Source organism: Lepus europaeus, chromosome 3, assembly GCF_033115175.1.
Source record: "Lepus europaeus isolate LE1 chromosome 3, mLepTim1.pri, whole genome shotgun sequence".
Classification (NCBI taxonomy): Eukaryota; Metazoa; Chordata; class Mammalia; order Lagomorpha; family Leporidae; genus Lepus; species Lepus europaeus.
In genome coordinates this window covers 32,738,181-32,765,173 of record NC_084829.1, presented here as the reverse complement: position 1 = coordinate 32,765,173, position 26,993 = coordinate 32,738,181, and the positions used below count along the sequence as shown (strand labels likewise).

Below are 26,993 nucleotides of genomic sequence, written 5' to 3'. Positions count from 1 at the left end.
AGAATCCGGCGCCCTGACCGGGACTAGAACCCGGGTGCCGGCGCCCCAGGCGGAGGATTAGCCTATTGAGCCACAGCGCCAGCATGTATTTAGTTTAAAAAGTATTTAATTTGTACAAAGGAATAAATGAGAGCACAAGAATTTTTTCTTGTTAATTATTTAATAAAGCATGAGCCTTTTTGAAAAGTAGAACATTTTTCAGAATTAAGGATCTGATCACCCTTAATAAAAGAAATTTTGAAATACTCAAATAATACCTATTCTGACAGTATTAATTAGGCTTATTATCCTATAAGATAACTACTTTAACCTGATAAAGGATGTTTTTCTTTTTAAATATATAAGATATCTGTAATCATTTTTATTTAACATAATTGGATTCTAAGTTTTTGCCAGCGTGAGACCAAAAAAAATCCAAAAGATTGGAAAGGAAGAAATACAACTGTCAATGTTGCAAGTATATGATTATTCTTTAGACTCTAAAGGTAGATTAAATAATAGGAGGGTTTAATAAAGTACTCATGCCTAACAAAAACTCAATTCTCTTTTCACATTTTTTCCATTCAATATAATTCCTTCCCTTACTGATTTTATTTCCTAAAACTTTTGGGCCTAAACCATGACCAGTCATTTGAATTGCACTCACACTGAAAACAACCCATTACTGAGTCAGATCAGATCAAAGCTCTGCCCCGTCAATTGCCCAAAAGTAGAAAGATCTGTGAGTTGGTCAGACTCCACGTCACTGAGCCTCCAACATGTTCATTTCAGCATGTCCCTCTTTTATTGCCCAAGACAGGTTTTTCAGACTCAGTCCACTTCTTAAATCAAGTACTCACCCTCATTTTTCAAAGGATCATACTTACTGTTTGACACACACAGAGAAAATCAATCAATTCACAACTATGTCAACTGCCCTAGAGATCATCCTTACATTGTTGTCTTGTTTATCAGTGAAAGTGGCATTTCTTCTATCCAAATTTTCTCTCCCTATCTGTCCTCTATCCAGGTGATCCTAAGAATTGTGCTTGTTGCACTGAGTGCACAAAGATGCACTTGATAAAACCCTACTCCCAGAGATCTGATTGGCTGCATCTCAGATGAAGTTTAACATCTAGTTTGCTCTCTAAATTGCCTTTATTGTTTCTGTTGTTCTTTATTAGGAGGGATAAGAAGTTATGCAACATCCAATTGTTTTTGAAATTATTTCTAATTAAAATGTTTTTTTTTACAAAGTAGACATTTCACATTGAGTTTTCATGCAAAATTTTAAAGTAATCCCAAGCCTGGACAGAGTACCTTAGGCACACATTGCCTGGCATGTACTTGGTTTTCAATGTTTAAAAATGAGAGGAAGGGCGAGAAGAAATTCTTAGGGAGAGCAAATGGGGAAAATGAGACAAATACAATAGCCTAAAACAATATAGCACTAAAATGTTGGCCCAAGGAGTGGAGAAAATAATGTGGAATGATTAGGAAGTAGCCATCATTTCTCAGCTCCTAGAGATCCAAAAGCTGGATGTTCCTATCTACCCAGGATTTAGCCCATCCTACCATGAGCCACTCCCTTTCCCCCTACCTGTGATAACAGGATTTGTACTATATTTTGTCCACATTTGGCTCCTATTTCCTGTTTTTCAACTGGTAAAAATGTGTAGAGGAGAAATACATGGTTTTTGGATACAGAGTTGACAAAACAAAATTCCTGTAGGTGATGACTGACAGGAGGAATTGAGGATGACTCCCAGGTCTTTGATATAGACACCTGACTAGGGGGACAAAAGAACATTAATCAAGAAAAAATTCAAGAATGAAATCAGCATTCTACAAACAGGAGAGGAATTTGGGTGTTATGTTCTGTTTTCTGCAGTTAGTAGGTCAAGTCCCCTCCACAGCTGCTAAGGAATCTAATTGATCTTAGAGAGCCACAGATGACTTAATAACTCATTTTACATTTATTCTAAAAGGTGGTTGATGAAGAAATTCCTCCCATACCAGTAACTACTCCAGCTATAATTCCCAGGCTGACTAGTAGGGGTATGAGCTGGATAGCTCTTTTAATTCGACCTTCTCAGCTACTAGTATAGGAAGAATTTGGTTATTGGGGACAAGGTACATTTGGGGAGTGAGGAAAGCCAAGGTTCACAGTAGCTATTTGTTAATTCACCTGTTGGCTTTGTCTCTGCTTTGGTGGTAATGCATTTAGAAGCCATTTTAGGCAAAACATAGACTACTATAGGAAACAGAAAAATTCCTCCAGACAGACCAATTACTCTTATGTAAACATGGCTAGAACAACCCTTTGTGACCCGCTTGTTTTGGAGGGACCATCTTAGCCAGACACACGGACAGCAGCAAAGTCAATTTTTTTAAAGAATTATTTTATTTATTTGAAAGTCAGAGTTATACAGAGAGAGAAGGAGAGGCAGAAAGAAGTCTTCCATTCCGCTGATTCACTCCCCAAATGTCCGCAATGGCCAGAGCTAAGCCCACCCAAAGCCAGGAGCCAGGAGCTTCTTCCAGGTCTCCCACATAGGTGCAGGGGCCCAAGGACTTGGGACATCTCCTTTTTTTTTCCAACTTTTATTTAATAAATATAAATTTCCAAAGTACAGCTTTTGAATTATAGCAGCTTTTCCCTCTATTACCTCCCTCCCACCCACAACCATCCAATCTCCCGCTCCCTCTCCCATCCCATTCTTCATCAAGATTCATTTTCAATTACCTTTATATACAGAAGATCAACTTAGTATATACTAAGTAAAGATTTCAACAGACTGCACCCACACAGACACACAAAGTATAGAGTACTGTTTGAGTAGTAGTTTTACTGTTAATTCACATAGTACAACACATTAAGGACAGAGGTCCTACATGGAGAGCAGGTGCATAGTGACTCCCGTTGTTGATTTAACAACTGACACTCTTATTTATGATGTCAGTAATAAGCCGAGGCTCTTGTCATGAGCTGCCAAGGCTATGAAAGCCTCCTGAGTTCACCAACTCCAATCTTATTTACACAAGGTCATAGTCAAAGTGGAAGTTCTCTCCTCCCTTCAGAGAAAGGTACCTCCTTCTTTGATGGCCTGTTCTTTCCTCTGGGATCTCACTCACAGAGATCTTTCATTAAGGTCATTTTTTTTTTTGCCACAGTGTCTTGGCTTTCCATGCCTGAGAAACTCTCATGGGCTTTATAGCCAGATTCGAATGTTGGGGCATCTACTGCATTCCCAGGCCATAGCAGAGAGCTGGATCGGAAGAGGAGGAGCCAGGACTCAAACTGGCGCCTGTATAGGATGCTGGCTCTTGTAAGCTGGGGCTTTAACTGCTATACCACAGCAACAGTCCCAGCAAATCCAATTTCATCATTAGTCTAAAAGGAATAGGGTGGCATCATGACCCTAATTCCCAGGTGTCCCTTGTTGAATTTTCCCGGCTTCCACCATGCACTGGCTCCCACCACCAATTGGCTCCCAGGTTTGTGACTAGAGCAGGGCTGTAGATTCCTCAAGCTTCAGCCATGTGCAGATTGACAGGTTCTGGTGTGATCAAAGCAGAGCAGTGGTTTCTGAGGGGGTTTACAGGATCTCCAGTCTCTGTCTACTCAGCAGGTATCTCCAGGTGATAAATTCAGGCATCCATATCTACAAACTTTAAGACTGTGGGAGTGCCTCAAAGCACAGGGTGGGATCTCTTTTGTGTGGGCCTAAGGGGTATCCTGTGTCAATCTTTTACCCATATAAGGTCTGCTGGCCTGTGAGGGTGCACTGGATTCCAGGGTAATTGAGTCTCCTGACAAAACTTGCTCAGGACTTGTTTTAAGGTCTGGGTCATGAACTCAGCTTTCCCTTAACTCTGAGGCTGGTAAGCTGCATGTAAATTCCATTTAAGTGGTAAGGGCCTTTGCCAGTCCTTGTGTGGTATCAGCCACGAAGACAGGGCCGGTATCTGATCCAATAGAGTTAGGCATTCCATACCTGGGTAAAATCTCAGTCAACAAAATCTTTGTAACTTTTCTGGATTTTTCATTCTTGTGGGGAATGCCTCCAGCCAGCCTGAGTAGTACAATGACCAATAGGTGTCCATAGCCTCTGCTAGGCAGTAGTTCCACAAAGTCTATCTTTCAGTCTTTGTCTGGTTGTTTGTATTACAGGCAGCTAGGAAGGCCCCTGTATGGCATTGCTGCAGGCTCAAGTTTAGCATATCCAAGATATATTTCTGCAAAGCCTGGGAGTTTAGCCACATAATAATAGCAGTTAACCAGAGCTTCTAACACTGTTTTTCCCATGTGAGTGTTTTTATGAAGCTGAAGAACCAAGGGATAGGCCAGGTGATCTAGGAAGAAGCCACGGGCTGTGTGAGCTCTTGATACCCTTTTCTCTTATCCACTTTTCTTCCTCTGGGGCACACTTTGGGTGTCCAGGCAAAATGAACACAATCAACATCTTGCTGGGAAAGGCCTGAGAAGTCATCGTCATGTCTGCCTGTTTTGCCTCTAAGTCTACCTCTGGTTTCCCTTGGTTATGGGGTCTTTTCCTTTTTGATGTCCTTGGCAGTGACTAACAGCAAAAGCTGCAGGCTCCCAGACTTTCTCCAGGGGTTGTAGGATCTCAGTTTGCTTTTTAATGGCCTTTACTCCTGCACTGAGAATTCCTCTTTTCCATGTATGTGGAGGGTGGTGAAAGTGAATCTAGAGTCAGTGTAAATGTTTACCTTTTGTCCTTTGCTCAGTTCCCAGGATTCTGATGAAGGCTGGCAGCTCTGCCCTTTGTGCTGACCAGCCCACTAGGAGAGACCTATTATTGTTTCTGTTCCTGTTCCCACTGCATACCCTGCCAGGTGCTTACCATCCAGCAGGAGGCTGCTTCCATCAGTGTAGAGGGTGCGGTCTAGAGAAGGCAAAGACTGGTCCGTGAGATCTGGGCAGATGGAGTAAATCTCATTGGCCGTTTCAATGCAGTCATGGTCTGGGAGACTCGGCTCAGCAGGTAGAAAGGTGGCCGGGTTCAGCGTTTTGACAGTTTCCAAAATTATTCAGGGGTTCTCGCAGAGAAGGCCCTGGTAGCAGCTCATTCGTGGGTTGTTGAGCCAGTGGTGCTCTTTGTGATCCATCAGGGCTGTGACTGCGTGTGTGACATTAATGTTTAGGGTTTGTGCCATAGTCAGTTTGTCTGCCTCTTCTGCCAGGAGAGCAGTGGCAGCTAGGGCTTATACGCAGGGTGACCACCCAGCTGCCACTATGTCTAACTGTTTGGACAGATAGGCCACAGGTCACCTCCAGGGTCCTATATTTTGGGCTGTGACCCATAGGGACATACTCTTTTTACTCATGCATGAACAGATTGAATTTGCAGGTCAGATCAGGGAATCCTAAAGCAGGTGCCTCTAGTAGAACCTTTTTAAGAGGAAGAAAGGTACCTCCTTCTTTGATGGCCCGTTCTTTCCACTGGGATCTCACTCGCAGAGATCTTTCATCTAGGTGCTTGTTTATTTGTTTTGCCAGAGTGTCTTGGTTTTCCATGCCTAAAATACTCTCATAGGCTCTTCAGCCAGATCCAAGTGCCTTAAGGGTTAATTCTGAGGCCAGAGTGCTGTTTAGGACATCTGCCATTCTATGAGTCTGCTGTGTATCCCACTTCCCATGTTGGATCATTCTCATCAGAGTTGGTGAACTCAAAAGGCTTCCATAGCCTTGGCAACTCATGACAAGAGCCTAGGGTAATTACTGACACCAAAAACAAGAGTGTCAATTTGTTAAGTCAACAACAGGAATCACTGTGCACTTACTCCCCATGTAGGATCTCTGTCCTTAATGTGTTGTACAATGTGAATTAATGCTATAACTAGTACTCAAACAGCACTTTACACTTTGTGTTTCTGTGTGGGTGCAAACTGTTGAAATCTTTACTTAATATATACTAAATTGATCTTCTGTATATAAAGATAATTGAAAATGAATCTTGATATGAATGGAATGGGAGACGGAGTAGGAGATGGATGGTTGCAGGTGGGAGGGAAGTTATGGGGGGGGAAACGCCACTGTAATCCAAAAGCTGTACTTTGGAAATTTATATTTATTAAATAAAAGTTAAAAAAATAAAAAAAGAGGAAGAAAGGCCTCTTGTTGCTGTTGCCGCATTCAAATGGTTCTTTTTCTGCTCCCCTACAAATGTTTCATAGAAGGACCTATCAGTAAGTAGTTGAGGATCCAAATGTGACAGAAGCTGCTGCCTCCAGAATCTCTCAGACCTGTCTCCAGGTTTTTGGAATTGGGAGAGCCCAGATTGCTTCCAATTGAGTAAATCAGTTGTAAAGAATGGTTGGTAATGAAAAATTAGTTTTCCCCCTGTATAGTACTGCCTTGGTCAGCCTGCGGAGGCCCTCTGATCTCTCACAGGGCCATTTGGAGTGCCCTGTGAAATGCTGCTGTTCCCACCACTACTGCTGCTCTTATTGTTGCCTGCAGCTCTGTCTTGGGAATCAGAGAAGGGCCCCCCCTGTGCTCACAGGCTCTGGGTTAAACAGAGACACTTACCTGTCTGTTCAGATTTCTCAGGTTGCAGCAGTGGATGAAATAATGGTGCTGGACTCTCTGGTAGAGGAGGGGCCTCTGGCCTCGGCAGAGGCAGGTAGAAAGGTGGCAGCAGTGGGAGTTTTCTAGAGATGCTCTTGGAGTCCTGGAGATTCCTTGGTCTCTTAACTGGGACTGATTCCTGACCACAAGGATTTTGCTCTGACCCTGCCTGCCAGCACAAAACTATATCCAGAGGGGCTAAATTAATGCAATTTGTAACCCAGAATTTATATATGGGAACTAGTCTGGGTGGTCTGCCTATCTGGTTATCACCAAGTGCACCTTCAGTGTCTCCTTTTGAGTGTCTGTGCTGGACTCCTGCTGTGTGGCAGCCCAGCAGACAGAGCAGTGACATCATGGACCCGCTCATCTCCACACCACTGGGCTGGCAGGTGGCTTGGGTTCCTTGATGAGCACGGGAGTAGCAGCGAGCATCACAGGCAGCCAGGCCTGCTCCTCCCTCCCCAGTACCTGGATTGCTGTGCTCACTGGGGCCTCTGGCTGGCCATCCAATTGGCCTGGCCCTGGGCCCATGGTCACTCCTTCCTCGATGCCCCACACAGGTTTCCCTGAAGAGCTCTGGCTGCAGCTGTGGCAGTGATGGCTCCGCCCTTATCTTAGATAGGGAGTGGCCTCTGGCAGCTTTTCTAAGTCAGCCCTTCCATGTCACACACTTCTTTCTAAGATAAACCATTTTTTTTAAATTTGTAAGATCCACTTTACAGCCCATAATAATAAAACTCATTACTCACTGTTATTTTGCCGGATCTGCTAAACCTAGTAACAAAACAAGTCTGGCAGATTACACAGCAATTTTTTTTCTTTTAAAGCAGTGATCTTTTTGGATTCAAGAGAGAAATTTCTTCAGACTCAATGTCCAGTTATGCTTGAACAAAATTATCACAGAAGCGATTACTCTGGCAATTTTATGTATGAGATTGTTAAATATCAACCCTGTCTCGCTAGACTTTCTCCAGTGGACAGAACTTTATAGCTCCCTTAATCTCAGCCAAGTTGTTCTCCCCCAGTCTCTCCAGTGCCTCTTCATTCATCACAGTACCTCCCTCACAGCCATTTCCTCTGAGTTATTCCTTCTTTCCCTCTGTCCACACAATCATCCCCCCCGTTCCTATTCAGCTTCCTATTTCTGTCTTCATCCTCCCTCCATCATCACACTCCCACTCACATTTCCCTCTTCCTTGTCTATGTTTTTTTGAAATGTAAAACAATACTGTATAATTTTTAATAATGTAATAAATGTGACTCAAGAAAAGATAGACATCAAGGATTTTAATCCATTGGTTAATCAGTGATGAAACTGGTGCAATTGTAGAGCTAGTTCAGATAGCATCTGGAAGAATAAGGTATTTGTTGCACATCAGGAAAGCCAATTAATACACTGAGTAAGAGAGGAAATGTGGTTAATATTTTATGGGACAATCAAACTGTAGGCTTTGGGATACTCAGAAAAACACTCTGTACCTTTGATCAGTATAGCTCCCAAAATAAATTCATTGCCAAATATATACCTAGGTAACTTATAAATCAGCCTGATGAAGTGTTATAATATTGATGGATTTATTCATTGTTTCTGGAACTATTTAGGCAGTTGTACACTTAGCATAGCCAGTAAAATCACTGCCTCCAATGCCAGTATCCCATATATGTGCTGGTTCATGTCCAAGCTGTTCCACTTGTGATCCAGCACCTGCTAGTGATATGGGAAAATCAGCGGTAGATGGCCCAAGTGTTTGGACCCCTCTGTCACCCACATAGAAGACTTAGAAGAAGCTCCCGGCTTCAGCCTTCCCAGTCTTGGCTATTACAGCCATCTAGGGAGTGAACCAGTGGATGGAAGCCTGCCTCTCTCTTTCTCTCTCCCTCTCTCTCTCTCTCTCTCTCGCTCTGAATTTCAAATAAATACATAAATCTTTACAAAAATCCATCACCTAGAAAAATGTGGTTAACTACTAAAAGAGGGAAAGGAAGCACTAAAGAATACAGAGGGAATGACATTGGGGTGCAACAGATTAAGCCACCAGTTGAGATACCTGTAACTTCTAGTAGAGTACCTGGTTCATGTCCTGGCTACACCACTTCCGATCCAGCTTTCTGTCAGTACAACTAGGAAGGCAGCACAGGATGCTTGGTCCTCTGCCACCCATGTGAGAAATCGGGATTGAGTTCCTTGCTGCTGGTTTCAGCCCAGACAAGCCCCAGATGTTGGTGGCCTTTGGGGAATGAACCAGCAGACAAAAGATTTCTCTCTCTCTCTCTCTCTCTCTCTCTCTCTCCCTCTCACCTTTCAAATAAATAAACAATTTTTTTATCTTTTATTTAATGAATAGAAATTTCCAAAGTACAGCTTATGGATTACAATGGCTTCCCCCCCACATAACTTCCCTCCCACCCGCAACCCTCCCCTTTCCCGCTCCCTCTCCCTTTCCATTCACATCAAGATTCATTTTCAATTCTCTTTATATACAGAAAATCAGTTTAGTATATACAGGCTAATCCTCCGCCTTGCGGCGCCGGCACACCGGGTTCTAGTCCCGGTCGGGGCACCGATCCTGTCCCGGTTGCCCCTCTTCCAGGCCAGCTCTCTGCTGTGGCCAGGGAGTGCAGTGGAGGATGGCCCAAGTGTTTGGGCCCTGCACCCCATGGGAGACCAGGATAAGCACCTGGCTCCTGCCATCGGAACAGCGCGGTGCGCCGGCCGCAGCGCGCTACCGCGGCGGCCATTAGAGGGTGAACCAACGGCAAAGGAAGACCTTTCTCTCTGTCTCTCTCTCTCTCTCACTGTCCACTCTGCCTGTCAAAAATAAAAAAAAAAAAAAGATTTCAACAGTTTGCCCTCACATAGCAACACAAAGTGAAAAAATACTGTTGGAGTACTAGTTATAGCATTAAATAACAGTGTACAGCACATTAATGACAGAGATCCTACATGATATTTTTTTAAAAATTGATTAATTTTCTATGTAATTTCCAATTTAACACCAAGTTTTTTTTTCCCATCAAGGTGGCATGTACCAATGCCATCTCACTAGTCCATGTGATCAATTTCAGTTCACAATTGATGACTCTGATAGGTCTAAGAGTCAAAGGGATCACACAAACAAGACTAGTGTCTGCTAATACTAACTGATAGAATCAAAAAGGGAGAGAACGATCCAACATGGAAAGGGGGAGACACAGCAGACTCATAGAATGGCAGATGCCCTAAATAGCACTCTGGCCTCAGAATCAGCCCTTAAGGCATTCGGATGTGGCTGAAGAGCCCATGAGAATATTGTAGGCATGGAAAGCCAAGACACTCTGGAAAAAAAAAAAAGAAGAAGAAGAAGACATAAATGAAGGATCTCTGCGAGTGTGATCCCAGCGGGAAGAATGGGGCCATCAAGGTAGGAGGTACCTTTCTCTGAAAGAAGGAGAGAACTTCCACTTTGACTATGACCCTGTCAGAATAAGATCAAAGTCGGCGAACCCTAAAGACTTTAATAGCCTCGGCAACTCATGACTAGAGCCTAGGGAGATTACTGACGCCATAAACAAGAGTGTTAAATTGTTAAATCAATATCAAGAGTCACTGTGTACTTACGTCCCATGTGGGATCTGTCCTTAATGGGCTGTCCAATGTGAAGTAATGATATAGCTAGTACTGAAACAGTATTTTTACACTTTGTGTTTATGTGTGGGTGCAAACTGATGAAATGTTTACTTAGTATATACTGAATTGATCTTCTGTATATAAAGATAATTGAAAATGAAAAAAATAAACAATTTTTTAAAATGATATGTATTTACCAGATACAGGAAACAGATACTGCCTCTTTGGATGTGTCAGAGTAGCCATGGAAGGAAGACATGGAGAAAATCTCAAAAAAGCAACCCTGAAATTTCCAATTCATTGCTGAAGGTGGGCTGGGCCCACTGGAGGGTAAAGTTCACTGCTGTGGCCCAAGACAGAGCCAGTTCCCACTAGGATACTCATGAGACTCCCTGAGAAGTAAGACAACAGGAGGCATTGAAATGATACTGGGCAACGTCCACACTGTTGGGTACCCCAGCTGCATATACATCATTATACACATATTTGTGGGGATTTGTTTATGTTTGTTGGGGGGGTTTATTTTTCAATTTTTAAAAAATTTTTAATTAGTTTTTAACAAAATGGTTTGTAGATGCAATTCTAAGACCATAATGATATTCCCTTCTTCCCTCACTCCTTCCTTGTTGCTTTTGCCCTGCCCCACCTTCCTTTCTTCTCCTTTTCAGTCTTTTCTTCACAATAGAAAAACAATTCTACCCTCTCAATTGTCAAGTCAAAGTCACTCTTACAAGGAAAGAGTCTCCCACTTTTTCCCCAAAATATGGAAACAAACTGCACAAATCATCATATTTACTCTTCAAATCAAAACAGATTCCCACTGATGATTGTGTTACCTAAAGATTATAATACAGGGCAGGCTTGGCTAGTGCTGTGCCATAGTGCGCTAAGCCTCCACCTGCAGTACTGGCATCCCATATGGGCACCAGTTCATGTCCTAGCTGCTCCACTTCTGATCCAGCTCTCTGTTATGACCTGGAAAAGAAGTGGAAGAAGGCCCAAGTTTTGAGCCCTTGCACCTGCATAGGAGACCTGGAAGAAGTTCCTGGCTCCTGGTTTCAGATAAGCTCAGCTCCAGCTGTTGCAGACATTTGGGGAGTGAACCAGCAGTTGGAAGACCTTTGTCTCTGTCTCTCCCTCTCTGTGTCTGCGGCTCCACCTCTCAAATAAATAAAATCTTGGGCAGGCATTTGGCACTGTGGTTGAGTGACCATGAGGTCTACATCCAATATAAGTGCAGCTGGATTGGTGTCCATGCTAGATTCTCCATTCCAATTTCCTGATAATGCACTCCCTTGTAGGCAAAAGGTGATGGCTCATATACTAGATCACTGCCATTCACATAGCAGATGCAGATTGAGATTCTAACTCTTAGTTGCAGCCTGGCCTACCCAGGTATTTAGGAAATAAACCAGCAAAAAGAAGAATCAATCTCTGCCTTTCAAATAAAAAATTAAATAATTTTAACACAATATATAGTTTTTTGAATCTCCAACATATTTTATATAATGTCATAAGAAAGAAGAAAATGATTACTATATACAAAGATGTACACAAGACAAAGACAAAGTATCACCAAACTATCCTATTAGTTAAAATTTTTGTTGCTATAAAATACCTGAGGCAAAGTTACTTTATAAAGACAAGAGATTTATTTTGGCTCAAGGTTCTGGAGATTCAAAATCCATGAATACATGCTGCAGGCTGGAGCATTATAAATTATAATTTGAAATTATATGGAAGACTGGCCGGTGCCATGGTTCTCTTGGCTAATCCTTAGCCTGTGGTGCTGGCACCCTGGGTTCTAGTCCCGGTTAGGGTGCTGGATTCTGTCCCGGTTGCTCCTCTTCCAGTCCAGCTCTCTGCTGTGGCCTGGGAAGGCAGTGGAGGATGGCACAAGTGCTTGTGCCCTGCACCCGCATGGGAGACCAGGAGGAAGCACCTGGCTCCTGGCTTCAGATCAGCACAGCGCGTCGGCTGTAGCAGCCATTTGGGGGGTAAACCAAAGGAAGGAAGTCCTTTCTCTCTGTCTCTCTCTCTCACTGTCTAACTCTGCCTGTCAAAAAAAACAAAAAACAACAACAAAAACGAAATTATATGGAAGACACAGGGAGACATGGATGAAGCTCCAGGTTCCTGACTTTGTCCTAACCTAGCCCAGACCATTTCAGCTAATAGAAGAGTGAGCCAGCAGAAAGAAGATCTCTCTCTCTCTCTCCCTCTCTCTCCCTCCCTCCCTCCCTCCTTCCCTCCCTCCCTCCCTCCAACTCTGCCTTTCAAACAAGTAAATAAATCTTTAAAATAAAATAAAAATTATAAAAAGAGCCAGAACTCAAACCCAGGCATTCCAATATAGGATGTGAGACTCCCAGGTGGCATCAGAACAAACACATCACATGTCCCTGGTCAAACTTATTTACCTTGTGAAGTGAGCACAACTTCATGCCTGAAGAGACCAAACCCTCAATAGTCCTATTTCTTTTTGTTTTCTATGGCTTTCCCTTCCTTGTGACAACTGGACTTGATTGACTAGAACCATGTTCATGGTTAAAGCTTTCTACAGTTGAACTTGCTACTGAAAACTCTCTTCTTCATTTTCATCTTAGTCAATACTCTCTCTTCTTCCCACAATTGTAGTGTTGACACAAAAGGGAAATCCAGGCCCTCAAACTTAGATTCCATGAATTAACACATCACAATTTTTTCACTGGTAATAGGAATTTAGTGAAGTATGGAAATATAGAGGTGTTTCCTCCATCCCAGAAAGGGAGATCAACAACATAGACTATTAGAATCCTTCCCATTAAAAACTCATCAGTCATTTTCTTCTATGGATTTTTGTATGGCCAACGTTAGTAGTCAAATAGAAGAAACCCTCCCTGAATAGAGCTAGGGACCACCCTCAACCTCTTAGTACCTCTGTTCAGACTCAGTTTACAAAATCAAACTCTCCTTTCTTGAACACAGAAATTCAGAGATCAGTTCACTTCATATCCAAAGAAAATTGAAAACTCATAAAACAATTTTAAAGATTAATTAATTTATTTGAAAGGTATAGTTACAGAGGAAGGAGAGAGAGAGAGAGAGAGAGAGAGAGAGAGAGAGAGAGAAAGAGAGATCATCCATCTGCTGATTCTCTCCCCCAATGACCAGGGGCTTCTTCTGGGTCTCCCAAGTGGGTACGAGGGCCCAAGCACTTGGACCATCCTTGGCTGCTTTCCCAGGCACAATCCAGCAGGGAGCTGGATTGGAAGTGGAGCAGCCAGGACATGAACCAGCATCCATATGGGATGCCAGTGCTGCAGGTTGTAATTTAACATGATACGCCAAAACCTCAGCCCCCCAAAAAAAACGGTTTTTTAAAACTGAAAATTACAATTTCCCAATAGTAAAATATAACCTATCCTAAACCATTTCAAACAAGACTCAACTTACAGCTTCAGCCCTTTGAACACAGGACATGAACCAACAATTCTCGTAAACACAGGAGGAGAAAATTCTGGGACCATCTTGGATTCGCCTCAGAGTCTTTTGCCACGGGGAGTCTGCAGCCCCAGCAAGAGTCACATTGAGAAATCAGAGGCAGTGAGGGGTTCTATGTGGCACCAGGAAGCAATGGAGACTCAGCCCCAGGGGGAGCACCATCAACTCCAGAGCCTGAGCAGAAAACCTCCTGATGGGGCCTCACAGGCTCCTCCAAAGAATTGTTAGGAGGCACAGGGAGCCCCTCAGATTCATGTGCCACTAAGCAGATGCTCAGGGACACATTTCCTGACTTTAGCATGAAGTATGGAAAGAGTGTTCCAAAGAAAGAAGCTCGGGGGAAGGAGAAAACGTGGGAGCCATCAGTCATGTTATAGAAGGAGACGTCCCCTCCATCATAGTCCAGGAAAATCCCCACCTTGCTGGGACGCTGCCTAAGGGGTATAGATGTTGGATTGGAAGTAGTACAGGCATGATATTCATTATTAAAACACCCCACAACCCAGAATCCCTTATCCGGGAACTCTGTATAAAAGCCTGTCCTTTTCACATGCTCCCTGCAGACCCCCAGAGCCCACTCGCTGTCCACTCCACTCTTGATCTCCACCTCCCAGTAATATCTTCCCGACGTGATGCCCTCAAGGCCCAACACAGTGCAGCGGCCATCAGAGACAACACAGGTGTCCTTCCAGGTCACACTTGTCTTTCCAGGAGACACAGCAAGGTTGCTATGGGCAGAGTCTGGATCCAGAGTGACAGACCCTGCAGGGACAGTTTCCAATCATACACAGTTCCTTCTTGCCCAATAACAAAGATACACAACCACCCCCAGAGGCATGTAGCTGCCCGGGGGAGGGGCAAGAACCCTGAGACCCAAGCCCATGGCCTCCAAGCAGGAGGAAGAACCAGAACTCTCTGAGTTAGATGTGTCACCTTGAGGACCAGAGCCAGCTGTGCCTCTCACTTCAGCCCCACACTCCATCATTGAAGGTGCCATCATCTATACCAGCACAGAGAACTGAAGGAGAGGCCAGAGCCATGGGAACAGGAGGAGCACCCAGAAAGAGCATGAAGTCACTCACAGGCCTGGAACCGTTCCTCTCGCCAATCTACAAGAGAAACAAACATTTCTTATGAGGGGTCTGCACAAACTTTTTATGTCGGCTCAGCGCCTGCTTTCCTGAAACAGTATTGTGGGAAAGATAAGGAAAATGTGTAGGAGACATTCAGCTTATGGACTGTTTCTTACACACACACACACATGCACACATGCACACAAACACACACACATAACATGTGGCAGCCTTCCTTCAAAGGCTAAACATAAAGCTAACATCCCAGGATTAATTATTAGACACAGACCTGAATGGAAAAGTCATTGCCCAGATTTCACTATGAATTGTGCTGATCTGTTTCCTAGCCACAAAATCCAACCTGAGGGGCTGGTGCTGTGGAGCAGAAGGTTAAGCCTCTGCCTGTGGCAGCAGCATCCCTTATGGGTACCAGTTGGAGTCCCAGCTACTCCACTTCTGATCCAGCTAATTGCCTGGGAAAGCAGTGGAGGATGGCTCAAGTGTTTGAGCCTCTGCACCCATGTGAGAGACCTGGAAGAAGCTCCCAGCTCCTGGCTCCTAGCTTTAGATCAGCCCAGCTCTGGACACTGCAGCCATTTAGGGAGTGAACCAGCAGGACCTTTCTCTCTTTCTCTCCCTCTCTCTGTCTGTAACTCTGACTTGAAAATAAATAAATAATTGTTTTTAAAATCCTAGATTGGATTAAGATGGTGGAATAGGGAGGGAGGTTACTGCTTTGTCTAGGAGAAGATATTTATAAAAAGTGGAGAAAGTGCAGTCTCAGGGACAAGTTAGGGGAAAAACAGCAGAGAATACTGCACACAAATTATAGGGACACTGTGGACCTACATAAAGGATGTGGACACACACAACTCAGGACTCCAGCAGCTGAGAAACTCAGCAGTAGCTTTGGAATGAGGTGAGACCAGTCTGCAGCAAGCCACTAGCAATAAAGCTGCACGAAGAGCTTGGTAGGAATTGGGCTTGGAGCCCTGTGGAGAATAGTGTACTTACCAAACTAGAGGAGAAAAAAAATAGGGGAAGGGGGCTCATTTCTCACTCCCAGACCACCCTGCAACCAGTGTCCTGTAGAGGGTGGGCACCATTTTGGACATATGTAAAAGCTTCCCTAGCTCATGTTTGCATGCCTTGCTAGCAGAGACTCCTGAGTCTGGCAGGGAGAACTGACAAGGGACTGGCTGCTTGTGACTATGGGAAGCTTGCATGCTGGGACTGTGAAAACACTGTGGCTGTGTGAGAGGGCTCAGAGTTTGGCTGGGATTTGGGGCAGTCACTGTGGGAGGGTTCCACATGCTAAGGTCTCCCTGATTCCCTGTTGAGGGTCATTGTTACAGAACCTGTGCTTACATGGAGGGCCACATAGATCCTTTTTGGGGTTCTTGTGGCAGTGCAGATGAATACTATACATACTGGGGTTAGCACTCAGGCAATGGTATCTTTTAAGAGAAGAGGTAAGATGAGACTACACTAACACAGATGAACAAACTTTCCCAGTGATTTTAAAAAAAAAGGAGATTTACCATGCCCAATCTGGGTGTCACCTTGGACACTCCCTTCATCCTGGCGAACTGAACAGAGCTCCCTGGACACACAAGCCAAATGTCTGTAAGTATTCAGTGAAAAAGAAGACACCCCATTAATCCACAGAGGCATCATCAAAAGATGAAAGCCATCACAGGGAAAAAAACAAAGAAGAAACCAAGAAGTATCTATCTCCACAAATGCCAATCAATAAATGCAGCAATTTAAGAAACAAGAATCAGGAAGACAACATGACACACCCAAAAGAACACAACACTTCAATATTAGATTGTGAAAATGAAGAGATTGAAGAAATGCTAGAAATGGCTTTCAAAAAATTGGTCATAAGATTACTTATAAGTCATCAGTAACAAATGCATGAACTAATAAAATCCATACATGACATGAAAGAAAATTTCTCCCACAAAACTGAGATCTTAAAAATCAAAATGAAATCTTGGAAAAGAAGAACTCAATAGAACAAATAAAAATGCAGTGGAAATCCTTAACAACAGAATCAGTGAGCAGAAGAAAGAATATCTGAATTGGAAGACAAATCTCTGCAAATTTTATAGTGAGAAAAAAAAAACAAGAAGAAGAGATTAGGAAACTAAAAACACTGTTGGAGATATACAGAATACTGTCATACAATCCAACATATGGATCTTAGGAGTTTTTGAAGGTGTGGAAAGAGAAAGGATTAGAATGCCTTATTAGTGAAATAATAACAGAAATCTTTCCTAATTTGGAGAAAAAAAGGGACATCCAAGTACAGGAAGTATACGAAACTCCTAATAGACATTACCAGAAAGGACCTTCACAACACACTGTAGTCAAACTATCCACAGTAAAACATAAAGAAAAGATTCTAAAATATGCATGAGAGAAATTCCAGATGACTATCAGATGATCTCCAATTAGACTTAAACTGACTTCTCATCAGAAACCCTACAGGCTAGGAGAAAATGGCAAGATATATTCCAAGTCTTAAGAGAAAAAACTGTCAACCCAGAATACTGTACCCTACAAAGTTTGCTTTTTTTAAGATTTATTTATTTATCTGAAAGAGTTACACAGAGAAAGGAGTGGCAGAGAAAGAGATAAAGAGAGAGAGAGGTCCTCCATCCAATGGTTCACTCCCAAATTGGCTGCATTGGCCAGAGCTGCACTGATCCAAAGCCAGGAGCCTCCACTGGTTCTCCCACACAGGCACAGGGGCTCAAGGACTTGGGCCATCCTCCACTGCTCTCCCAGGCCACAGCAGAGAGCTGGATTGGAAGTGGAGCAGCCAAGTGTTGAACCAGTGCCCATATGGAATGCTGGTGCCTCAGGCCAGGGCATTAACCCACTACACGGCAATGCCGGCCCCTAAAGTTTGCATTTATGAATGAAAGTAAAATAGAGACCTCCATAACAGACAGAAATTGAACTTGTCACCACCCATCCAGCCTTACAAAATTCATAAAGATGTGCTACACACAGAAGCACAAAAAGATAAACATCATTGTGAAAGAATGTGAAGGTAGAAACCCTCCTATTAAAAGCACAAAGGAAATCCGAAGTAAAAAATAGGAATATTTATGGAAAAATGGCAAGGCCAAATCATTACTTATCAACAGTCACCTTGAATATAAGTGGCCTAAACTCTCTAGTAAAAAGACATAGATTGGCAGAATGGATTAAAAAACAAAATCTGTTTGCTGGCTACATGAAACACATCTCACCATAAAAGATATTCATATACTGAAAGTGAAAGAATAGAAAAAGATATTTCATGACAATAGAAACCAAGAAAGAATTGGTGTAGCCGTCTTAACATCAGACACACTAGACTTTAAAACAAAAACTGTTAAAAGAGACAAGGGCACTATGTAATGATTAAGCAATCAATTCAACAGGAAGATATGCCTATTATAAACATATATGCACCTAATTACAGGGCACCTGGCTATATAAAAGAAATGTTAATGGATTTAAAGGAAGACTTAGACTCTAATACAAAGTATTGGAGGACTTCAATACTCTACTTTCAGCAATGGACAAATCAACCAGATAGAGAATCGACAGGGTCATTGAAGAAATAAAAAAAAAATAATAAAAAAATAAAAAATTTTCAGGAAACAAATGAAGACAATAATGCAACATACCAAAACTTATGGGATACAGCAAAAGCAATGCTAAAAGGAAATTTTATAGCAATTGGAGCCTCTGTCATGAAATTGGAAAAGCACCAAATAAATGAGCTATCAATGCATCTCAAGGACCTAGAAAAACAACAGAAAACCAAACCCAAGACTACTACGCAAAAAAGAAATAATTAAAATTAGATAAGAAATGGACAAAATTGAAACAAAAAATAATACAAAAAATCAGAACAAAGAGCTGTTCTTTTGAAAAAATAAATAAAATTGACACATCATTGGCCTAACTAACCAAAAAAAGAGGAAGAAGACCCAAATTAACAAACTTAGGGAAGAAAAGGGAAATTAACAACAGATACCACAGAAATAAAAAAGCATTAGAGCTGGCGCCATGGCTCAATAAGCTAATCCTCCGCCTGCAGCACCAGCACACCACATTCTAGTCTTGGTCGGGGCACCAGATTCTATCCCGGTTGCCCCTCTTCCAGGCCAGCTCTATGCTGTGGCCCAAGAGTGCAGTATAGGATGGCCCAAGTTCTTGGGCCCTGCACCCACATGGGAGACCAGGAGAAGCACCTGGCTCCTGGCTTCGGATCGGCGCGTTGCGCCGGCCACAGCATGCCGGCCATGGAGGCCATTGGAGGGTGAACCAATGGAAAAAGAAGACCTTTCTCTCTGTCTCTCTCTCTCTCACTGTCCACTCTGCATGTCAAAAAAAGCATTAGAAATTATTGCAGAGCTGTATGCCAACAAACTAGAAAACCTAGAAGAAATCCATAGATTCCTTACAACATACAACCTAACTAAAATGAAGAATGAAGACATAGAAAACCTAATCAAACCCAGAACCAAGACAGAAATTGAAGCGTTAATAAAGACCCTCCCAGAAAAGAAAAGCCCGAGAGGAGCAAGATGGCGGAATAGGAAGGGAGCACACTGAGAGTTCGGGAAGAGACAGTTTAATAAAAGTGGAGATACTGCAGGTTCAAGGAAGATTAGGGGAAGAAACAGCAGAGGAAACTCTTCCGAAACTAGTGATTCATGGTGGACCTTCGTGGAGAGCGTCGGAGCCCACGGCTTGGGACACCAGCGGCAGAATCAATGCACCAGTGCTGGAACGCAAGGTGAGCTGAACCTTAATAGCCTGAGACGCCAGCGGGAAAGTGGAAAGAGGAGACTAGAAAATTCCATGGGGAAAAGTTCACCAGGCTAACTAGAAGAGAGAGGAAAAGAAAGTGACTGGTACAGACATGAGTTTCTCTCTCTCCACTCACCTCTCAAAGGCGAGCAAGACAAAGAGCAGGTGCCATTTTGGACATGTCATAAGCAGCATGACCTCAGTCTGACCCGCCCTCAGCCAAGCAGAAAAACCTGACTCTGGTGTGGGGGGCAAAATAACAGGAGATTAGGACCTAGTGAATGTGTGGTGCTAATGAACTGAGGCTGTGAAAAAAGAGACAGTGGGGGAAAGAACTCACGGAATTCACGTGAGTACTCACCAGAGACGATATAACTCAGTAACCTTGGCAACCAGTGGAGACAGCAGGAGAATTTGAGCCCACACTGAGGGCAGCACAGCTTCCTTGTGTGGTCCTTGGGAAAGAGCTTCCAATGGCAGGCTCCTGTGGGTATATCATTTTCCTGCTAACTACCTTCAATTCTGCTCAGCTGTGCAGAATTACTTCCTTTCAGAATAGAAAGAAAGAAAGAAAGAAAGAAAGAAAGAAAGAAAGAAAGAAAGAAAGAAAGAAAGAAAGGAAGAAAGAAGGAAGGAAGGAAGGAAGGAAGGAAGGAAGGAAGGAAGGAAGGAAGGAAGAAAGAGAGAGAGATTTACCACGCCTAACCTGAGAGTGTCATCTTTGGCAAACCCTTAACCCTGAGGACCAAACAGAGCTCTCAGGCCACACCCATCTCAAGCCTCTAAGGCTCTAACAAAAGCAGACAGTCCACTTAATACAGTCATAGTATAACAAGATAAAAAACCACAGCAAGGGAAGAAGAATCCAAAGAATTTCTCCACAATACCAAGCAACAAATGCAGAAACCAAGGAAATAAGAACAAGGAAGACATTATGGCACCCCCAAATGAACAAGACACCCCAAGCCAAGATTATGAAGATGATGAGATGGAAGAAATGCAAGATACAGATTTCAAAAAAATTATGATAAGAACAATTAGAAGTGTTCAAAAACAAATGATTGAGCTACAGAATTGCTTACTGGACAGGATAGAAAATCTCCTTCGAGAAAATGAAATATGAAGGAGGAATCAAAATGAAATGCAGAAACTAGTAGAACAGGAAAGTGTGATAGTGAAGAGAAATCAAAATGAAATGAAGAACTCAATAGATCAAATGACAAACACATTAGAGAGCCTTAAAAACAGGGTCAGTGAAACAGAAGAGAGAATATCGGACTTAGAAGACAGAGAACAGGAAAGTATACAGTCAAACCAAAGAAAAGAAGAGGAAATTAGAAATCTAAAAAATATTGTTGGGAATCTACAGGATACTATTAAAAAGCCCAACATTTGGGTTCTAGGAGTTCCTGAAGGAATGGAGAAGGAGAAAGGATTAGAAGGCCTTTTTAGTGAGATACTTGCAGAGAACTTCCTGGGTTTGGAGAAGAACAGAGACATCCTAGTACAAGAAGCTCATAGAACCCCTAATAAACATGACCAAAAGAGATCCTCACCACGACACGTAGTAATCAAACTCACCACAGTGAACCACAAAGAAAAGATCCTAAAATGTGCAAGAGAGAAACATCAGATTACTCTGAGGATCTCCAATTAGACTCACAGCAGACTTCTCATCAGAAACGCTACAGGCTAGAAGGGAATGGCAAGACATAGCCCAGGTACTAAGAGAGAAAAACTGCCAGCCCAGAATATTATATCCTGAAAAGTTCTCATTTTGAATGAAGGTGAAATTAAGACCTTTCACAGCAAACAGAAATTAAAAGAATTTGTCACCACTCACGCAGCCCTGCAAGAGATGCTTAAAGATATGTTACACACAGAAACACAGAAACACGGTCACCAATATGAAAGAAGGTAACGGAAGGAAAACTCACAGCAAAAGATCACAAGAAGTTCAAAGCATATATTAGAAAAAATCTTTAGCAAATGGCAGGGCAAAGTTACTACTTATCAAAAGTCACATTGAATGTTAATGGCCTGAACTGTCCAGTTAAAAGACACCGACTGGCTGATTGGGTTAAGGAACAAAACCCATCCTTTTGCTGCTTACAAGAAACTCACCTTTCCAACAATGATCCATACAGGCTGAAAGTGAAAGGCTGGAAAAAGATATACCATGCCAACAGAAATGAAAAAAGAGTGGGCGTAGCCATCTTAATATCGGACAGCATAAACTTTACCACAAAAACGTTAGGAGAGACAAAGAGGGGCACTATATAATGATTAAGGGATCCATTCAACAGGAAGATATAACGATTATCAATGTATATGCACCTAATCACAGGGCACCAGCTTATTTAAAAGACTTGTTAAGGGACTTAAAGGGAGACTTAGACACCAATAAAATAGTACTGGGGGATTTCAATACTCCACTCTCAGAGATAGACAGATCAACAGGACAGAAGATCAACAAGGAGACAGTAGATTTAAATGACACTATAGCCCAAATGGATCTAACAGATATCTACAGAACATTTCATCCTACACATAAAGAATTTACATTCTTCTCAGCAGTACATGGAACCTTCTCTAGGATTGACCACATACTAGGCCATAAAGCAAGTCTCAGCAAATTCAAAAGAATTAGAATCATACCATGCAGCTTCTCAGACCATAAAGGAATGAAATTGGAAATTAGCAACTCGGGAATCCCTGGAGCATATGCAAACACATGGAGGTTGAACAACATGCCCCTGAATGAACACTGGGTCATAGAAGAAATTAAAAGAGAAATCAAAAATTTTCTGGAAGTAAATGAGGATAAAAACACAACATACCAAAACCTATGGGATACAACAAAAGCAGTGTTAAGAGGAAAGTTTATATCAATAGGTGCCTACATCAAGAAATTGGAAAAGCACCAAATAGATGAGATTTCAAGTCATCTCAAGGATCTAGAAAAACTGCAGCAAACCAAACACAAATCAGAGAAGAAATCAATAGGATCGAATCCAAAAAAAACATTACAAAAAATCAGCCAAACGAGGAGCTGGTTTTTTGAAAAAATAAACAAAATTGACACCCCATTGGCCCAACTAACTAAAAAAGGAAAAGACCCAAATGAATAGGATCAGAGATGAAAAGGGAAACGTAACAACAGACACCACAGAAATAAAAAGAATCATCAGAAATTACTACAAGGACTTGTATGCCAGCAAACAAGAAAACCTATCAGAAATGGACAGATTCATGGACACATGTAACCTACCTAAATTGAACCAGCAAGACATAGAAAACCTAAACAGACCCATAACTGAGACAGAAATTGAAACAGTAATAAAGGCCCTCCCAACAAAGAAAACCCCAGGACCAGATGGATTCACGGCTGAATTCTACCAGACATTTAAAGAAGAACTAACTCCAATTCTTCTCAAACTATTCAGAACAATCGATAAAGAGGGAATCCTCCCAGATTCTTTTTATGAAACCAGCATCACCTTAATTCCTAAGCCAAAAAAGACACAACATTGAAAGAGAATTACAGACCAATATCCCTGATGAACATAGATGAAAAAATCCTCAATAAAATTCTCGACAATAGAATACAACACATCAGAAAGATCATCCACCCAGACCAGGTGGGATTTATCCCTGGTATGCAGGGATGGTTCAATGTTCGCAAATCAATCAATATGATACACCACATTAACAGACTGCAGAAGAAACACCATATCATTATCTCAATAGATGCAAAGAAAGCATTAGATAAAATTCAACACCCTTTCATGATGAAAACTCTAAGCAAATTGGGTATAGAAGGAACATTCTTCAATACAATCAAAGCAACTTATGAAAAACTCACAGCCAGCATCCTAATGAATGGGGAAAAGTTGGAAGCATTTCCGCTGAGATGTGGTACCAGACAGGGATGCCCACTCTCACCACTGCTATTCAATATAGTTCTGGAAATCTTAGCCAGAGCCATCAGGCAAGAAAAAGAAATTAAAGGGATACAAATTGGGAAGGAAGAACTCAAACTATCCCTCTTTGCAGATGATATGATTCTGTATTTAGGGGACCCAAAGAACTCTACTAAGAGACTATTGGAACTCATAGAAGAGTTTGGCAAAGTAGCAGGATAGAAAATCAATGCACAAAAATCAACAGCCTTTGTATACACAGGCAATGCCAGGGCTGAGGAAGAACTTCTAAGGTCAATCCTATTCACAATAGCTACAAAAACAATCAAATACCTTGGAATAAACTTAACCAAGGACGTTAAAGATCTCTATGATGAGAATTACAAAATCTTAAAGAAAGAAATAGAAGAGCACACCAAAAAATGGAGAAATCTTCCATGCTCATGGATTGGAAGAATCAACATCATCAAAATGTCCATTCTCCCAAAAGCAATTTATAAATTCAATGCAATACCAACCGAGATACCAAATACATTCTTCAGAGATCTAGAAAAAATGATGTTGAAATTCATATGGAGACACAGGAGACCTCAAATAGCCAAAGCAATCTTGTACAACTAAAACAAAGCCGGAGGCATCACAATACCAGATTTCAGGACATACTACAGGGCAGTTGTTATGAAAACAGCATGGTGCTGGTACAGAGACAGATGGATAGACCAATGGAACAGAATGGAAACACCAGAAATCAATCCAAACATCTACAGCCAACTTATATTTGAACAAGGATCTAAAACCAATTCCTGGAGCAAGGACAGTCTATTCAGTAAATGGTGCTGGGAATACTGGATTTCCACGTGCAGAAGCATGAGGCAAGACCCCTACCTTACACCTTACACAAAAATCTACTCAGCATGTATTAATGACCTAAATCTACGACCCAACACCATCAAATTATTAGAGAACATTGGAGAAACACTGCTAGATATGGGCACCGGGAAAGATTTCTTGGAAAAGACCTCAGAGGCACAGGCAGTCAAAGCCAAAATTAACTATTTGGATTGCATCAAATTGAGAAGTTTCTTTACTTCAAAAGAAACAGTCAGGAAAGTGAAGAGGCAACCAACAGAATGGGAAAAAATATTTGCAAACTATTCAACAGATAAAGGATTAAAAAACAGAATCTACAATGATATCAAGAAACTCCACAACAACAGAACAAACAACCCACTTAAGAGATGGGCCAAGGACCTCAATAGACATGTTTCAAAAGAGGAAATCCAAATGGCCAACAGGCACATGAAAAAATGTTAGATCACCAGCCATCAGGGAAATGCAAATCAAAACCACAATGAGGTTTCACCTCACCCCGGTGAGAATGGCTCACATGCAGAAATCTACCAACAATAGATGCTGAAGAGAATGTGGGGAAAAAGGGACACTAACCCACTGTTGGTGGTAATGCAAACTGGTTAAGCCACTATGGAAGTCAGTCTGGAGATTCCTCAGAAACCTGAACATAACCCTACCATACAACCCAGCGATCCCACTCCTTGGAATTTACCCAAAGGAAATTAAATTGGCAACCAAAAAAGCTGTCTGCACCTTAATGTTTATCGCAGCTCAATTCACAATAGCTAAGACCTGGAACCAACCCAAATGCCCATCAACAGTAGACTGGACAAAGAAATTATGGGACATGTACTCTATAGAATACTATACAGCAGTAAGAAACAATGAAACCCGGTAATTTGCAACAAGATGGAGGAATCTGGAAAACATCATGCTGAGTGATCTAAGCCAGTCCCAAAGGGACAACTAACCAACCACAAAAAAGGAAACCTGTTGAAGTGAAAGGGACATTATGAGAAACAGTGACTTGATCAGCCCTTGTCCTGACTGTTGATATACAATCTAATACGTTATCCCTTTTAGTATTTTTTTTTTGTTCTGGTTAATACTATTGGTTGAACTCTGTAATCAACACACAGTTATTCTTAGGTGTTGAAATTTAACTGAAAAGTGATCTCTGTTAAATATAAGAGTGGGAATAAGAGGGAGGAGATATACAGTTCGGCACTTGCTCACTTGGACTAACCCCTAATGCTAGGGTTAGAAACATGCCAGGGGATTCCAATACAATCCCATCAAGGTGGCAGGTACCAATGCCATCTCACTAGTCCAAGTGATCAATTTCAATTCACAATTGATCACACTGAGAGGTCTAAGAGTCAAAGAGATCACACAAACAAGACTAGTGTATGTGAATACTAACTGATCTAATCAAAAAGGGAGAGAATGATCCAACATGGGAAGCGGGATACACAGCAGACTCGTAGAATGGCAGATGTCCTAAACAGCACTCTGGCCTCAGAATCAGCCCTTAAGGCACTTGGATCTGGCTGAAGAGCCCATGAGAGTATTTTAGGCATGGAAAGCCAAGACACTCTGGCAGGAAAAAAAAAGAAAAAGAGGATCTAAATGAAAGATCTCTGTGAGTGAGATCCCAGTAGAAAGAATGGGCCATCCAAGAAGGAGGTACCTTTCTCTGAAGGGAGGAGAGAACTTCCACTTTGACTATGACCTTGTCTAAATAAGATTGAAGTCAGCGAACTCAAGAGACTTCCATAGCCTTGGAAATTCATGACTAGAGCCTAGGGAGATTACTGATGCCATAAACAAGAGTGTCAAATTGGTAAGTCAACAACTTGCTCCTTGTGTGGGATCTCTGTCCTTAATGTGTTGTACAATGTGAATTAATGCTATAACTAGTACTCAAACAGCATTTTACACTTTATGTTCTGTGTGGGTACAAACTGATGAAATCTTTACTTAGTATATACTAAATCAATTTTCTGTATATATAGATAATTGAAAATGAATCTTTATGTGAATGGAATGGGAGAGGGAGCAGGAGATGGGAGGGGTGCGGGTGGGAGGGAAGTTATGGGGGGGAAAAGCCATTGTAATCCATAAACTGTACTTTGGAAAATTATATTTATTAAATAAATGTTTTTTTAAAAAAAGAAAAGCCCAGGCCCAGATGACTTCAGTACTGAACTCTACCAGACATTTAAAGGAGAACTGGTGCCAGTACTGTGGTGTAATGGATAAAGCCACTACCAGCAGTGCTGGCATCCCTTATGGGCACCAGTGCAAGTCTCGGCTGCTCTATTTCTGATCCAGCTCTCTACTATGCTCTGGTAAAGCAGTAGAATATGGTCCAAGTCCTTAGGCCCCTGCACCCATGTGGGAGACCCTGAAGAAGCTCCTGACTCTTGGCTTCAGATAGGCACAGCTCCAGCCATTGTGGCCATCTGGGGAGTGAACCAGCAGATGGAAGACCTCTCTCTCTCTCTCTCTCTCTCTCTCCCTCTCTCTCTCTGCCTCTCTGTAACTCTACATTTCAAATAAATGAATAAAATTTTTTAAAAAACTAACTCCAATTCTTCTCAACCTATTTAAAAACAATTGAAAAACAGGGAATCCTCCTTTCTTTCTATGAAGCA

At 42.1% G+C, this 26,993-nt stretch overlaps 1 protein-coding gene across 1 annotated transcript in view; it reads right to left on the bottom strand.

Annotated features, from left to right (window-relative positions):
* LOC133756492 (butyrophilin subfamily 3 member A2-like) overlaps positions 1–26,993 on the bottom strand; it is a 67,302-nt gene that overhangs the window by 32,042 nt on the left and 8,267 nt on the right. The window contains 2 exon segments of the mRNA XM_062187166.1: positions 13,910–14,429; positions 14,750–14,776. Of these exon segments, the coding sequence (XP_062043150.1) occupies positions 13,910–14,429; positions 14,750–14,776 (547 nt within the window).